This window comes from Sparus aurata, chromosome 4 (assembly GCF_900880675.1).
Source record: "Sparus aurata chromosome 4, fSpaAur1.1, whole genome shotgun sequence".
NCBI classification, from domain to species: Eukaryota; Metazoa; Chordata; class Actinopteri; order Spariformes; family Sparidae; genus Sparus; species Sparus aurata.
In genome coordinates, this window is record NC_044190.1 from 8,170,462 (window position 1) to 8,186,836 (window position 16,375).

The 16,375-nt window shown below is 40.9% G+C and overlaps 1 protein-coding gene across 2 annotated transcripts; it reads left to right on the top strand.

The window, feature by feature from the left end:
* The first annotated feature begins 1,751 nt into the window (after positions 1 to 1,751).
* Positions 1,752 to 16,107, top strand: LOC115580350 (EGF-like repeat and discoidin I-like domain-containing protein 3). Of its 2 annotated transcripts, none has more exons than XM_030414624.1 (10): positions 1,752 to 2,029; positions 5,781 to 5,906; positions 7,059 to 7,190; positions 10,480 to 10,593; positions 10,973 to 11,154; positions 11,232 to 11,387; positions 12,079 to 12,223; positions 12,886 to 13,070; positions 13,158 to 13,313; positions 14,498 to 16,107. In XM_030414624.1, the coding sequence occupies exons 1-10, from the start codon at positions 1,954 to 1,956 to the stop codon at positions 14,639 to 14,641; spliced, it is 1,416 nt and encodes a 471-aa protein (XP_030270484.1). In that variant the 5' UTR covers positions 1,752 to 1,953; the 3' UTR covers positions 14,642 to 16,107. The 2 variants fall into 2 exon arrangements, with proteins under 2 accessions (XP_030270484.1, XP_030270483.1); XM_030414623.1 differs by having other exon boundaries at positions 12,868 to 13,070; positions 14,498 to 16,106.
* Positions 16,108 to 16,375: the final 268 nt, after the last annotated feature.

The following is a 16,375-nucleotide window of genomic DNA, read 5'->3' on the forward strand; positions in this document are numbered from 1 at the left end:
AAACAACAGAGGATTTAGTCCCTGCTGTCAGCACAACCAAACATCCACTAGGTGGCGACAGAGTTTAACATGGAGCTCTGAGCACCAGGGATGAACTGCAAAATACAGTCAAATAAAGTTGAATGATGACTTGATTCACTGTGAAAACAAAGAATGGCAATTTCTAAGATAAATCATTTCTAACAATGTTATAAAGATGCTTTGGACTGTCAGATATCACGAGTTTTGTACCTGTGTTTCTGCTTAATTTCAGCCGATATTTTTCACCTAATATGATGATAAAGTTACTTATCAATCACTTTTTTCGAAATGGTTGAACCAAGTCAGCTATGAGGCACATAAAATCAGATTAGTGACATAATGCTAAAATAAGATTGAATAAAATACTCCAAAATAAGAAAAGATAAAAACAATGATAAATACAAACACAGAATTGAAATAAATCTGTATGCTAGAGGAATTAAAACTTTAACTTTTTGTGAAGCGATTTAAAATATTTCTGCAAGTCTCAAATCCTCAAGTCTATACAATTTGATTTTAATGTCAGTTTATCTTTTCTGCCCAATGATCATAGATCACTGCTGGAAACAAGATGAATCGTTCCTCTGTGGCTTCATGTGAATCCCAATCTCTGGTGGAAAATCTATAGTTTTACACATCATAATAACCAACATTGATGAATGGTGGATTTATAGTTGATTAAACTTTAGTCAGTTGTAATTTTACTATTAACACAAACCATAACAATAAAATACTTAATATAAAACGTATTCATGTATATAATGTATCAAGCAGTTGTAAAGGTTTATAAACATCAGTTTCTGGGTTGCCACATTTCCACAGTTAATGAATGATATTAATGTTTGTAGTCCGCAGTCTCCTCCTGCCAGTTCCCTTGACATGGTCACAGAAGTGGAGCTGGTTTGGCTGCACTTTGCCTGCTGAGTTCTTAAATACTTGGCAAGGGTCATATAAAGTGTTTTCCCACGGGGATTAATTCAAAGCACCACAAAACTGTTAAATCACCCTATTCTCTCAAATGTTGTGGGAGTGGCAGACCTTACTAATAAGAAGAAATACGTGTTTAAATGTCTTTCTGCTCTGAATGTAAGATTGTTTTCATTTGGAAATGGAAGAGCTGCCCAAAATATCCTGTCAATAATCCCAAAATATCCTGTCAATAATCCGAGAGGCTATTCATAACCCCGCCTACCCTGTCAATGTGGGGGCGGTGCTGCCTTCACATGCTCGTTATAAAAACAGGCTATTTATAACACAAATTATTAATTGTGCATTATAATACGGAATATTCGTGGATTGCAGTGAGTTTTCATTTTAAATAAACCATGTACCAGAGATCTCCAGGTGACAGGATTAGAATATTCAAGTTTACGTGTTCACTTAAATTGATATCAGTCTATAGTATATATATATATATATATATACATATATATAGGCCAAGTCTCCAATTAAAACAAATATTTACAAAGAAAGCTGGCTAAATTGAATCTTTTGTTGGTGTTTCAAGGTGTAAGAATGGAAAAAAGAGAAAGAAAGAAAGAAAGAAAGAAAACAAGAACCTTTAATTGAACCAATACACAAGTCTCAAATGTCAAACAATAAGATAATCATGAATTAAACTTTTCGGAAAAGTACCTTACATTACTGTCTGTGTCTGTTTACCGTCATGGCTCCGAGCTCCCCGCCCATCTCACGTCACACGTCGTTAACTCGGGTATTATCGAAAAATCCCGGTGGCTCATTTAACACTTCGGCGTTTCTTTCCGCCCCAGTCAGATTTCCGATATTTCCCGACAGCACTTAAAGGCAGCACTGGTTGGAAGTTCAGCGGCGCGGCGTCGCTCCGGACAAACAATCAGACAGACAGACAAACAATCAGACAGACAAACAAACAATCAGACAGACAGACAGACAGATTGAGAGGAAACAAATATGAAACGTCCCGGATATGTATTAACATCGGCTGTAGCAACATATACTCTTCTGCTGTGCCTGTATTCAGTCAGAGGTAAGTCTTCTTCAGACTAATCTGATTACTCCTATTCACTCCTCAACTCCTCTCGTTTGTTTGTTTACGTTGACTTCAGATCTCATAGGTTTCTACTTCTTCCAGCACCAGACTTCATTCACTTCTCCACACAATCCACCAGGAGACTTTGGCACTGAGCTCTGCCACCTAGGCTTTTTTTTTTTTTTTCTCTTCATTTTCCTTTTACTGACTCATGACGATCCCGTTTTGTTTTCCTTCTGTGTGTCTCCTGGTGGAAACTGGGTGCTGTGATGAATGACAAACAGGGGAGATGTGCAGCAGGGGGGTCGTTTGACAACCACAGCCGCTAAATCTGCCAAATGTCTTAGGTTTTAGTGCTGCTTTAACAATAATATCAACATATTCTTATTTATAATCACCAAATAACCTTCAGTATCAGGGTCAAGTCATCAGATCAAACACTTTATACTGACAACAGATGTGTAATTGTAATTTGTGTGTCTTTCATCTGAGGATGCAGCTCATCATTGTCAGGTAGAATGAGTGTTTAAATGTGAGACTGCTCTGTTATTACACCTGAGGCTCTGTTATCAACAGTCTGTCGGACGCAGTGATTATTTTGTAGGATAAGAGGCAGGTTTGTAAAAGAATTGTCCCTCATGAGCAGTTATGGTGTGTGTTGTTGTCCACAGTGAAATGTGATGATGATGCATCTACATCATCATCAACAGCTTCCCTGTAAATAATGGATTTGTACTTGAGCTGGATGATATGGCCAAACAAAAAAATTGCAATATTTTTATGCTATATGGCGATACAATATATGTATTAATATTTTGAATCTCCTCATATGCACTTAATAAATTCTCATGCTGGGCAACATAATCAAATATCACAATTATTTTTGACTTAATTCTTCAATATAGATATGCGACAATATTACACTGTATTACTGTAAAAACAAAGAAGAAATTACAGTAAAAAAAACTAAAAAAAAGAAAGTCAAATAGCAGCAGTAAAAGACCAGAAAATCAAAGTAATATGCCGCTGCAGTAGATACATTGATCAAGCAATCAAGAAACAGTGTTTGACTGTAATTGGTTTTAATGTAATTTCACGTTGAAAACACAACATTTTACTGTTACTGTTAAATTGGTCAAATTCATGGGAAAATACACTAATTTCACAAGCAAGTAGTCCCTAAAATTAACAATTTATATTCTTAGATTTTTCTGATGTTTACATTTAAATGTACGGTGTAAAACCTTTCACCATTCAGCAACATTGTATTATCATGATTATTTTAGTTTACTCTACTACTCAACTTGTCTGACGTCTATAGTCATTGTATAAGACACTTGTTTTTGCATTAACTCCTTTATAAACACTTTTTTCATTTTGTGTTTTTTGTATTTTTCACCAATATCTGATATTCTTTATTGTCTTAATTGTTACTGGTTGTCACTGGTTTTCTGTTGTGCTTTACATTTTTGGAGCAATCTCTGGCACAACAATTTCCTTCGTGATTAATAAAGTTCTATTTTATCTTATTTTATCTAATCTTGAAAGCAAACCTTAATTTCTACAGAATTACAATGTTAAAAACACAGCATGTGATGATTTCTAAGTAATAAATAATGTTTTAATATATCATCATTTCACACAATGGCCATGTAGATGTAGGTCTAATCTGACACTAAATCTGCTAAATGATTTGACTTTCCATAATGTTATTTTTTCCTCATTATAATAAAACTTGATTCAAAATCAAACAAAACAGATGACTATTGGTACAACTATAACACAATGAGATCTTTGATCAATAATCATCAGTAATTGTGGATATAATGAATAAGTGGGTGAAGTATTAGAACAAGAAGGACAAACACTTAACCCTTGTGTCACACTCAGAGGTGGTGCAGATGGAGAGTCAAATAACACCATATGTGCTCGCTTCTGGTGCCGACATACGTGACCGTGATGTTTGTGTACATCCGCTCATCACCCACCTGTCAGTCAGGTGTGCTGCGTGTCCTGAGCCACCTGTGAGCTGCTGCACTGTCATGTTGTGTAACTGCTCATTCCTGAAAGAGCTGCATGCATCTGTGCAGCCCGGCTAATCCTGCAAGCTCTTAATCCAGCACGTAGACATGTTCTGTTGTCAGTGTTGGCGAAATAAAACTGTCTGTTTGTTATTTTTTAAGTATAATGTTCAGTATCTATGGGATAAGAAATCCACTGTTCTCACAAAGTGTTCTCATGCTCAAATATACTTAAACAGGCTTAATGGATGAGTTTATGCAAAAATGAAAATGTAGCTATTATGTGCTCTCTCTTTTGTTGATGGAAAGTCAGGTGAAGTTTCATCGTCCACAAAACATTTCTGGAGCTTCACAGCAAAACAGCGTTGCAGGATTCTGCTAAACACCTGATGTAGATGAAAACAGAAAATGGCTTCATAATCCATCATAATCCAAGTCTGTGGAAGCCCAGAGATCACAAATTGATTTGAAAAGACGTCATTTACATCATCAACATACGATCCAGCTCATGCACCCGCCTCAGACATGCTAATGTTTTTAGCTTAGCAGCTACGGTGAACATTTCGTCCTCACAAAGAGTGTAAATAACATCTTTTCAAATCAAATTTGGCTCTCAGGGCTTCCGGAGACTTGGATTGTGATGGATGAGCTGTATGAATCCATTTTATGTTTTCTTTTGAAGTCACCAGCTACTTCAGCTGTTTAGAAGAGTGCTGGAAGAAAGCTGTTTCACTGCGAGGACTCCAGAAATGTTTTGTAGACTACATTACTGGGTGAACTTTTCCTTTAAATATGGAGCTGAAAACATGAAGCAAAAACACCTCTACTCTGAATTATTACACCATTATTCCAGCATTTATTCACAGTGCACATGTTTCATTAAACCACATGAAACTGTATCATAACGCACACCTCTTCCTGTATAAATGTGGTTTAATTACTTTGTCGCAGTGTTTGTGCTCAGACCTGCTCTCATGCTCAAACATGTCGCCTGTTTAGTAAATCCAGTCTGCCCAGTTCTTTGACGGTCACATATGTTCCAGTATGAAACAGTTTGAATACACTGACAAAATCAGCTAAATTCTCATCCTCACACACTGAATATCACTGTTTATTGTGATGGTCCAGCAGTTTTCACCAACTCCCTGCAGATTTTCACCTCACAGATGCCAGAGAAAGTGACCTGGGGCCATACAGAGTTTGAACAGTGACTCTGACGTGGCAGCTGATGAGTCAACAGGTTTAGGTTTGGTCATTTTGGATTACTCTGCTGTGAGTCATAAATGGGTGCCCCGCCGCTCCCTCTGGACGTCTCTGCCATTATTCCCCTGATCCAGCCAGGATCTGTGACTCAGCACTCTGGGCCTGCAGCAGCAGCTCTGTTGGTACAGACACTCCTGCAACAAAGAGGAAGCACACTTGATCCCCTTTCCCTTCCCTGTGTCAGATTCTGAAATATTTCAACTAGCCAGTTACTCTCATCAGGGTTTGTTTTGGTTTTGGACTTAAAAAAATGATCAAAAAGATTGTGTTACCGCCTGGGGGCCAGTAACCGGCGAGGAAGTGCCCAAACCTTCAGAAATATAGAAACTGTGCATGGACAATGGACTTCTTTTGTGCAGCCCATGTCTATAATGTGGTCGTTGCTCTTTCCCTGGCAAATGTCCACTTAAATATGTATCAAAGTGATTTTATACTAACTGTTTTTCTTAATCTCCTTTCCTCAGGTGACTACTGCAAGGTGAATCTTTGCCATAATGGAGCGACGTGTGTGACGGGGGTCGGTGACGATCCATTCATCTGTATCTGTGCTGATGGCTTCGGAGGAGACACCTGCAACCTGACAGAGACAGGTACAGCAAAGAAGAAGAAGAAGCACAGTTAAATCACACAGCTTAACAAAGGTCTTTCCCTCCAGGTCACCTCAAAGCACGTGTGAAGTCACATGCAAATAATACCTTTGATTCTGAGCTCTGTCTTGAATATCGGCTAACACCAATTTCCAAACTCAAGCCAGTGTTGTCTCATAGTATGAAAAAGTAATGATGCCTTCATCACATCAGCTTTTGCTATTCCCTTTATTGAGACCTTCACCTGTAGTTGGTCCAAATTGTAACTGCAAGGATGTTGACTGTATCCAGTCAGGGCCTCTTTTCATTGGTGACCTGTTTATTTTAGAATTCACTTTAAGACCTTGCTGATTCATTTTAAGACTCTTTATGGTCGGGCCTCATCTGACATCACAGACCTTATTCACTGGCACTCAGCTCGCAGGTCTATTAGGTCCAACAGTGTTTCTCTTATGTATCTCACAGTCACGACTAAAACTGATGGATGATTTGCAGTTGGTGCTCCACGTTTGTGAAATGAGTTACTGTTAGATACCAGATGTTCTCCCTCCATCTTTGTTTTAAGACTCTTTTTTTACTCACTGGCCTTCTGCCCCACTAATCTTTTAATCTCTTGTCTTCTCTTTAACTTTATATTTTGTCCTTTGTTGTTTACTGTTTTCATTGTGTTTTTTTTACTTTTCACTTTGTATTTTAAGGCTCTGTAGTGCAGCGCTTTTCAACTTAAAGGAACAGTTCACCTAAAAATTAAAATTCAGTTGTTATCCACTCACCCTCATTCTGATGGAAATTCAGGTGAAGTTTTGTAGTCAACAAAACGTTTCTAGCGCTTCACAGCAAAACAGCGCAGGACCACTGTGTTGATTGCACTGCAGTTGGGATTGCGCTCTGATGCCTTCGGCTTTGCAGCATCAGTGAAGATTTTGGCTTTAAGAGCTGTAAATAACATCTTTTCAAATCAATTTGGGATCTCAGCTTTTCCAGACACTTGGATTACACTGAGTGAGCTGTATGGAGCCATTTCACGTCTTTTATTTTGTCGACTGTTTTAGGAAACTTCACAGGGCTTTCTGTCTTTTTGTGTTGCGTGAACTTGTCCTTTAAACGATGGTGAAATGTGTTCTAGAATTAAGCTCGACCTCTTCCTCCTCTCAGGTCCGTGCAGTCCAAACCCCTGTAAGAACGATGGCTCATGCAAGATCATCGCTCCAACCAGACGAGGAGACGTTTTCAACGAGTACATCTGCAAGTGCCAGCCGGGCTTCGAGGGCGCGCACTGCCAGACCAGTAGGTTACCTCTGGATGGGATTGATTAGTCTGAGCTGCTGTTTATATAATTACACATTTACATTCTCTATCTCCAGTATCTCTGACTTTTATTCTCAGTGTAGTACACAATTGGTTTGTCAGTATCTAAGGGGATATCTTGCTATTTATTCAGCGAATTTAGAAAGCTTTTAATTAACCAGAAGTGTTGACATGAAGGATTTTATGTCTGGATACAAACATAACACTTGTGGATCCCAAAACAAGAAAAAGGTCATCAAATGGGACAATGTCAAGGCAGATTTTGTCAGAACAACTCTCTAGGTAGCGTGATGAAAGTAGCAGTCGGCTCAACTTGCAGCAGATTTTCCCCCTAAGTGTGAACACATGAGGTTTTTCCACCGTGTCATAGCGTCAGTGGTGAACGAAACGTGTAGTCCGCTCAGCACTTTGATGAAAGGGTCTCATTCAGCGAGCTCTGAGGTCATTCTGTTTGGCTAATTAGTAAAAGGCCACTCCAGGTCTCTAAGCACGCAGACGCCTTCATCACAAGTTTAACACTGAGTCTGCTTGTGCTCAAAGCTTGAAGCAAATCAAGTGAAGAATAGGATAAAGTGAATTCCTTCACATCCTCTTAAAATAATGACCAAGAGGATTATTTTCTACAATTGTGAATGTCATTGTCAAAAAACACTGACAGCTATGATTTGGATTTGGAATAACTACAAGTTTTACGACTGCTGAGAGCAGATTTATTATATTAGTGCAGTTCTAAGTAGAGAAAATATAACTTAAGCTGCCAGGACTTTGACTCATGCCGTCACCGAAGAGGAATCTTTTATGAATGAGCAGCTCGCCCCAAAGCCCACAGCCCGACCACCAATTGTAGTGTTGGCGCGGCCTGGTCGTCGACTCCCAAACGGTTTCTAATTTGAGTCAGTCGGACGTCACTGGCCGGGCTGATGTCGAGGTGCTGGAATGAGTTTGAACCTGTCCCATTTTTTTTTTAATCTAGTGAGGCCAGAAGTTGAAATACTCTGGAAAAATCCAACCGGACAAATATCACAGTTGAAGAGAGGTTTCGGACGGAACCAATCTGTCGGCGGATGGTGTCATTCCTCTACAGCCAATCAGTATTTACTTCAGAATGATGAGTGAAGCACAAAAGTTGCCTATTGCTAGTTTAAAGTACCAAGAGTACATTACATTACATTACATTGCTGGAAGATATTTACTGATTTATTGATTCATGTTGACACTCATAGTTTGTGAATTTCCTCCTGGGATACATAAAGTTTGATCTTAATCTATAATATTAAGTCAGAATGTATTTGTTTATCTGTACACATGTACGTAGTTACTGTCCACTACTGGTAAAGGGATAAACATGAAATCATACTTGAAACTAATTATCTGATTGTAGTAGCTTCACAAGGAATAATCAGCTGCTTCATCTCATCTGCAGGTAAACAAGAGCAAGAAAGCAATGAGGGAAGACAATTAGAATGACAGTTATTCTGGATACCACATTTTAATGAACTGTCACTTAGTTAGAATGAATGTCAAATCAAAACATGTTCAAAAATAATCCCAAAGAAAATACCCTGAAGCTATTTTTGCTGCTCCTCCAAGTAGGATCACCTGTTTCTTAGTGTTATTAGCTGCGTCGTGCCAGTGTTGTCACAGACATGCAGGCATTTGTTTCTAAGTTGTGGGCAATCCTCTTAGTGTTAATGGGAACAAGAATTAAACAGATCCATGTGGCCTTACGTCAACCTGTCCTCTGCTTCAGGTCCCAAGTCTGAGAGGAGCTTTCCAGAGTACAGAGACGGGTCAAACAGAGCTGGACAAACATTACATTTCATTAATCGTCATTCACTGGAATCACTTCAGTGTAATAAACATGTGAATCAGTATTTTAGAAGCAGAATCATGTAATCAGTGTTTTGCCGTGGGTTGGAGTGGATCTGCTCAGAGAAAGAAGCAGTGAGTGTCACTGCAGTGAAGACTGTCTCAGTGTATACGTAAACATACATTAAGATCCGGTCAAAACCAACAATTAACAGACAGAAATACTGTTTTTGACCATGATCATAATGCATATATGTAAAGACTGTCATTACCGGGGCATCATGATACAGGTCCTCCTCCACTGCTGGTTTTTCTGTTTCATCAGCATGTTTGTTACCTGGTGTGCCTCCGGGACTCAAGAATCCAGCTTGTTTATAGAACTAGTATTGATAGTAAGGACTGTTGTGTTGTGTTATTGTCTTAACATCTGGTTTAGCATCAGTCTGCAAAATATTTGGGTCATTGTTTAAGATAAACATTTGCTGAAGTAAAACATGCTGCTCTGCATGTTTGTGTTTTTTTCCACTGCTCTAAATGACCCAACTGGACTTGCTGTGCAAGTGCGCCACCTAGTGGAGATTAGGGAGCATCACATAGTGTGCAAAGGGGATACAGGAAGTTACTACAGAATTGTTTTGTTGCCATGGTTACTGTGGCATTAAACAAGATCCTTGGCAGAAGGAACAAAAACCTGAGATGTGGCACGTATTGATTAATTAGTGACCCTTTAAAGCAGGAAAGGTAAATGGTTGAACTCTCAGGTGTGAGGAGGGATTCTTCTCCCAGGACGCACTGACATTTAACAGATGCTGCATGTACAGATCAGACCAAGAACATCACAGAGTATTAAGATTAGAGTGACAAACTAACCGTTACAAGGAGGAACATCTGTGAAGAATAGACTGAACAATGAGCAATGATCCAATGGTTTCAAGGGGGTGATTAGCTGTGTGAGGCTCTGACAGCGGAGAGAGAGGGAGACGTGAAAGGAGAGGAGAAATGAATAGAGTTTATTTTTAAAGGGTCCAGTTTGTACATTTGTTCTTCGGGGATGTCGGAGCTCCATTTTGCAAATCTGGTTGCTACAGTACACAGAGTTGGCTTGTGGGCTTATTGATGGTGACACAACATGGACACAACCTCCTGGAAGGTCCTGAGTGTGCACGAAATACAATTACCAGTCGCTGCCTATCACCCACTAACCGGCTGCGACCTTTAAACTGAGCGTCCCGTCTCGTCAGCGTTGCATTCAGGAACATTTCTGTCATCGTGTTGAATTTAAGAAACACTCTACACTGAGGCTTTTGTGTCCCTGCACCTGCCTCGACCCCTGTCTGTTCCCTCTGAGATGTTTCTGGGCAGCAGGTGTGCACCACACATCCAACAATCATCCTCTTTTGTATTCTTGAAGGTGGCTTGAAGAGTAAAGAAAAATAAAGTAAATTCTTGTCTTTTCCAGATGTGAATGATTGTGCCAACCAGCCCTGTAACAACGGAGGGATATGTCGAGATCTTGATGGAGATTACACCTGCCAGTGTCCCTCACCGTATGTCGGAAAGCAGTGCCAGCTACGTATGTACACCAACTACCATTTGATTTAAGCTCCCTGATATTCGCAGTCGCATGTCATGTAACCTTTTCCAAAAACATCAAAGAGCATGTTTCTGAAATTGGCCAAACGACAAACTACTATCTGTGTATCAAATCTAACGAATATGATATAGAAAGTTGTGTTATATCCTTAGCAAGTACTTTACTGGTGGAAAATAAAGTGCCGAAACAAGTTTTTTACCACCACAGTTAAACATAACACTTTGGTTTTCTGTGCTCTGTAATCAAGCCATTAAAAGTTTGGAGAATTAAAAATATATTTAGCAACTCCAAAATAAATACAGGAGTAAATGTCATCACTTGTTTAAGGCTTTATAATGTTTACATTTCTGTGTCCCAGGTTGCATTTCTCTGCTGGGGATGGAGGGAGGAGCGATCGTGGAGTCACAGATCTCAGCGTCCTCTGTGCACTACGGCGTTCTGGGACTTCAGCGTTGGGGCCCCGAGTTGGCTCGACTCAACAACCAGGGCATCGTCAACGCCTGGACGTCAGCGGCCCACGACAGGAACCCCTGGATCGAGGTGAGAGAAAGGACCGCTTTAAAATGACGAGGCCGAGCAGTGAGGGCTGTGATTAACGCTTGACCTGTTAACAACAGATCGACATGCAGAAGAAGATGCGTCTGACGGGCATCATCACTCAGGGCGCCAGTCGAATGGGCACAGCTGAGTACATCAAGGCCTTCAAGGTGGCGAGCAGCTTCGATGGAAACGCTTACATGACCTACAGAGTGGAGGGCCAACGGAGGGACAAGGTGAGACGACTTCACTGGAATTTCATTAGGGAGTCGTCGGTTGTGAGATCGTGGGCCGATACTGATGGTTAAAATAGCTCTTCATGAATTTATCTTTTGAAAGAGCACACATTCAATCATACACATTTATGAAACAACTTCTTTCACATAAAGACACTCCATGCTGGAGCAGATAAACTGGACCTAAATGCGCGTAACGGCAGGCAGGAATATCAGTGGATTAGGATGTTTTCTCCAGGAATACAGCAACATCAAGGAAAACACAACCGATGCCTCAACAAAGACTGAATTGTAAACTGGACTTAAATTCAAACTAACTATCGGAGGAGATGATGTGCGTGTGGAGAGAGGCGGAGAAACACCGGTGGGGGTAATGAGTGGAAAAAAAAAAACCACGAGGAACAGGGCTGGGTCAGCGGAGGAGAGGAGGTGCAGGTGTGGACGGAAAGCAGACTGTGGAGGAGAACAAGAAACACGCAAAGACAACGCAGATATAGAACAATGACAGGATCATTTACAGTTTAACACTAAAACAGTCAATTCGGTGGATAAATCTGTGCATCGCTAAATTAAATAAAGGTGTCGTGCTCGCAGTTCCAGCAGATTTTAGATCATCTCAAACAGCAGATCCCACAGAAAGCATCCCTTCTTCAGCCTACTTGTCTTACTTCACCATGTCTCTGTGCTGCAGGTTTTCATGGGCAACACAGATAACGACAGCACAAAGACGAACCTCTTTGACCCTCCCATCGTCGCCCAGTACATCCGAATCATCCCTGTGGTTTGCCGCAGGGCCTGCACGCTGCGCATGGAGCTGGTGGGCTGTGAGCTCAACGGTAAACACACAAAAAAACATGCAGCACACATCAAGTTCAGCAGACAATAACGCTGGCTGGAGAATACATCTGATATGCAGTTTTAGCCTCCGTGAACTCTCCCCTGAAGACTCTGCCTCTGTTTCACCGTGTTTGTTTCTTCTCGCTGTGGCTGTGCTGACAAGCATAATGACAGTCAAAGTGTTTATTGAAACTACATAAAATGGCCTGATAGAAAATGTATAGCATAAGCAGGATTCTGTGACCTCACTGTGTAACAATAAACCAGCAATTCAGGGCAAACACAGAGACAGAAATGCACATTTGTGGTTCTCCTCAGCTTCATTCTTTTCGCCCTTTGAATTCTTTGAATATAACATTCAAAACACTAACAGAGAAACATGGTGAATGTATACACACTGCATATGAAGCTCTATGCACCTTACTGCATGCTTTCTTCTACTCTGTGCGCCTCTTTCTGTCCCTCTTGGTCAATGGTGGGTGTACAATGATTTCGATCAGTCACTTTCCTCTGAATTCCTTTGAATTGGTGAGGTTAATATGTTTTCTCTTCGGGTGTCTTCATTTTCTCTCCTCTCTCTCTCTCTCTTCCTGTCGCTTTGGCGTCCCCTCCCTCCGTCCGTCCGTCTGCTTTCAATTCACAGTGTATTCAAACGCGGCAGGTTGCTCAGAGCCTCTGGGGATGAAGTCTCGCCTCGTCTCAGACAGCCAGCTCTCGGCCTCCAGCTCTTACCGCACGTGGGGCATCGACACTTTCACCTGGCACCCTCAGTTTGCCCGATTGGACAAGCAGGGGAAGACGAACGCCTGGTCTCCTGCACACAACAATCGCTCCGAGTGGATCCAGGTGAGCAAAACCTCAAAGTGTCATTAATGGTAAAACAAATAGAAGTGTTGCAGAGGATAACTGCTTTTGTCTTTGTTGCCTCTCCAGGTCGATCTGGAGAAGACAAAGCGCCTGACGGGCATCATCACTCAGGGGGCCAAAGACTTCGGGGTGGTGCAGTTTGTGTCGGTGTTCAAAGTCGCCTACAGTAACGATGGAGAGTCGTGGAGTTTGGTGAAGGAGGAGAGCTCCGGCGATGATAAGGTCAGACATATGTGATTACCTAACACAGTATCCTGCATGTAGCTCTGAGTGAATTAGCCCCATTTCAACAGGTGAAAACAATCTTTTTTTCATGCACTTCCCAGTTTGAGATTTTGGCTATGCTGCGCCCATAACATGTCTTCTATCAGACTAGTGGAAAGAATATTTCGTCTTATTGATGCACGCAAATTTAATAAGACTGATTGATTTTCAGAAATCAGCAGCACTTCCTTTCACCAGAGTCTCCAGTACTGTTCTTGTCTATCCTCTGGTGTTTTCTTTTACAGAGGAGAAGTTCATATATCGTTCATAGCCAGATTTTATAAAACACTGTGTTCCTAAAAAAAAATTTCTGATTTATGGAGTGATGGAAAGAAAATATAAAAATGTTTAGTTGTATTTTGTTTTATTTCTCATTTTGTTTTATTTGCACAGACACGCCTCTGACGATATAAACACGTACAAGCAGTAATTACGCTTCATGAATAAAATGTGTTGACAGTTTTCCTATTCTAATTGTAACATGTCAAGAAAATGAAACAAGAATTTTGAGCCTGGTTTTATCCAATGATTCCAACTTTAGAATACATAATGTGGGTGTTTGAATATAAAATATCAGAAGGCTGTTGCCCTGTAGTGTCTCTCGGCTCAGGTCTTGTCATTCGTCACCTCTTCTCTGAAGTGTTGGCACAGTCCTCAGTCTGTCAGCCCACAGTTTGTCAACAGAAGTCCAGAAAGGCACACAAACTGTCAGCTTCTGTTTCTGTTTCTCTCTTTGCCTTTACGATGAGATATTTTGGGTTCCTCCTGGAGGAGTGTGAAGCCTGTTTCTCCTCATCGTGCCCTTTTTCTCCGAGATGCTCCAATAAAACTGGATAAGAAGCTTTGATGTTTTTACTGGAAACAGAGCTAACAGGCTCGGGGGATGTTAATGAAGCCGCCCGGAGCTGTTGCCTGGACGTCTGGCTGGGGCTGTTGTCTGTTTTACATCATAAGGTTGTCAGAAGTCTCACACGGCTCAGATTGATGACATTTGGTCAATAGGTGTTGTTTTGGTATCATGAAATTGTTCATCTCGTTCAGGCCTGGTGGAAGTTCAAGTTATTTTCGCCTTCCTTCCTCCTTACCCTCGGTTTCTTCTCATTAAAGAGAACGTGCTAAACTGTACGCTCATTTCTCTGCAGCTTTTCCAAGGTAACATCGACAACAACTCCCACAAGAAGAATCTGTTCGAGCCTCCGTTCTACGCCCGGTACGTCCGAGTCGTCCCCTGGGAGTGGCACGAGCGCATCACTCTACGCATGGAGCTGCTGGGCTGCGATGACTAGAACCTCATCGGCCACCATCGAACAGTGCTCCATCCTCATCCAGTCGCTCCATCTCCTCCACCCACAGCAGAGGAGTGGATCCTCTACAGACCTGCGATCTGTTCTGCGATCCTGTTGGCTGCTGGGACTTTAACACTTGTAGCACTTTTTGAATATAGAGACTTTTTTATGTTCATGTTGATAGGATTGTTTGACATCGCTCACAAACTAAGACACACCCATGACACCATGGGCTGTAACAGTTTTAGATATAAACAACATTTGAAGAAATTTGCTTTTAATCAAAATTATTTACTCCTCCTTGATTTCAGGTTCTCTTAAAATCAAATGCACACATTTTCCCTCTTACCTGTCATCCCAGTAGATTGTTTTGGTGTGAGGTGCTGCGTTTTGGAGACATCAGCACATCCTCATTCATGAACGACTGAGAGGGTCGATTGTCACGGCTCCCACACTTTAAAATCTGACAAAGTGACTTTATTTCTTTAAAAATCAAAGAAACTGATTGCTTCAAAATGACCAAGCAATGCAAACTTAGAATTTAAATTTTAGTTTTTTAGCTTGTGAAACATCTAATAGTCAACTTTACATGGTAAGGTAAGGTTTAAACAAGCTTCTCATAAGTAGATGTATGCTTCCTCCTGCACGGTGATACAGAGAAAAAGTAGTTCCTGTGTCAAATTGCTCACGACGGGGTCTGTGGACTATCTTGAGTCTCATGGTTGTGATTCCAGTAAAGAGACATTGCTGATGAAGTTATCAAATGTATTTGTTGGCCCCTTGAGTACCATCAAGTTCTCTTATATTCAAGAGAAGGCAGACATCTTTAAAACCCTGCAGCTCACACCAAATCAAACCAGAAGGTTCACTACAGGTTCACAAGAAGAAGAAGAGGGAAAATATGTCATTTTGATTTTAGGGTTGACTGTCTCTTTAAGTCTGGACTTGATAACAGTGCTCTTCACCTCCTCCAGTTTTACTTCAAGCTAAATTGCCAGTTTTCAACTTTTTCTTTCATTCCTTTGCACTAACACATCAATTTACAACCTCGCTGTTTCTTGTAGTCTTAACAGTCTGCAGAGGATAAACATCCAACCTCACCATCATCCAGCTGCTGTTTAGTTACTCAAGCACAAACATGAAGGCCTGTGCAAAGAATATTTTGGCGTTTTTACCCGTCCTGGAGGAGATAACGTGTCCAAGAGCAGCACTCAGCTCTGTCCATCAAAACATGGAATGAAAAACCGAAAGGCTTCTTAAAAGTTTTCATGTTTTTTTTTTTTTTTTAACACATTTTAGCTGATTCGTCCGCTTCAGTCTTACATATAACTTCATTGTAATTTAATTCTTTTTACAACAAATGTGAAATATGTAGAAATATGTGTAGAACATAAACAATTGTTTTACATTTTTTTATTCATTGTTGGTCTTGAACTGAGATCATTTATTAAATGTTAAAATACGTCTTTGTGCGTGTTTCTTTTCAATCAGGAGACACAAAAACAGTCTTCCTCATGCCTCATAAATGTACGTCACCAGTTATGTAACAGTTTGTTCCCCGCCGCTGGTCGCACAGTCCCACCGGTCATGCGATGTCCGTGTCAGGGTGTCTGCGGCTGATTTCTGCATGAACAGACTGATCAGTGAGGCCACATGCAGGGGAGTTAAACCGGGCAGCATGAGGGAGAGGAACACGCTCGGGGCGGCTGTGGCTCAGGAGGTAGAGCGGGCCAT

Coding starts and splice junctions, on each gene's coding strand:
- LOC115580350 (XM_030414623.1), top strand. CDS start 1,954: ATGAAACGTCCCGGATATGTATTAACATCGGCTGTAGCAACATATACT. Junction 7,191..10,479: donor GGGCGCGCACTGCCAGACCA/GTAGGTTACCTC, acceptor TGTCTTTTCCAG/ATGTGAATGATTGTGCCAAC. Junction 13,314..14,497: donor AGAGCTCCGGCGATGATAAG/GTCAGACATATG, acceptor ATTTCTCTGCAG/CTTTTCCAAGGTAACATCGA.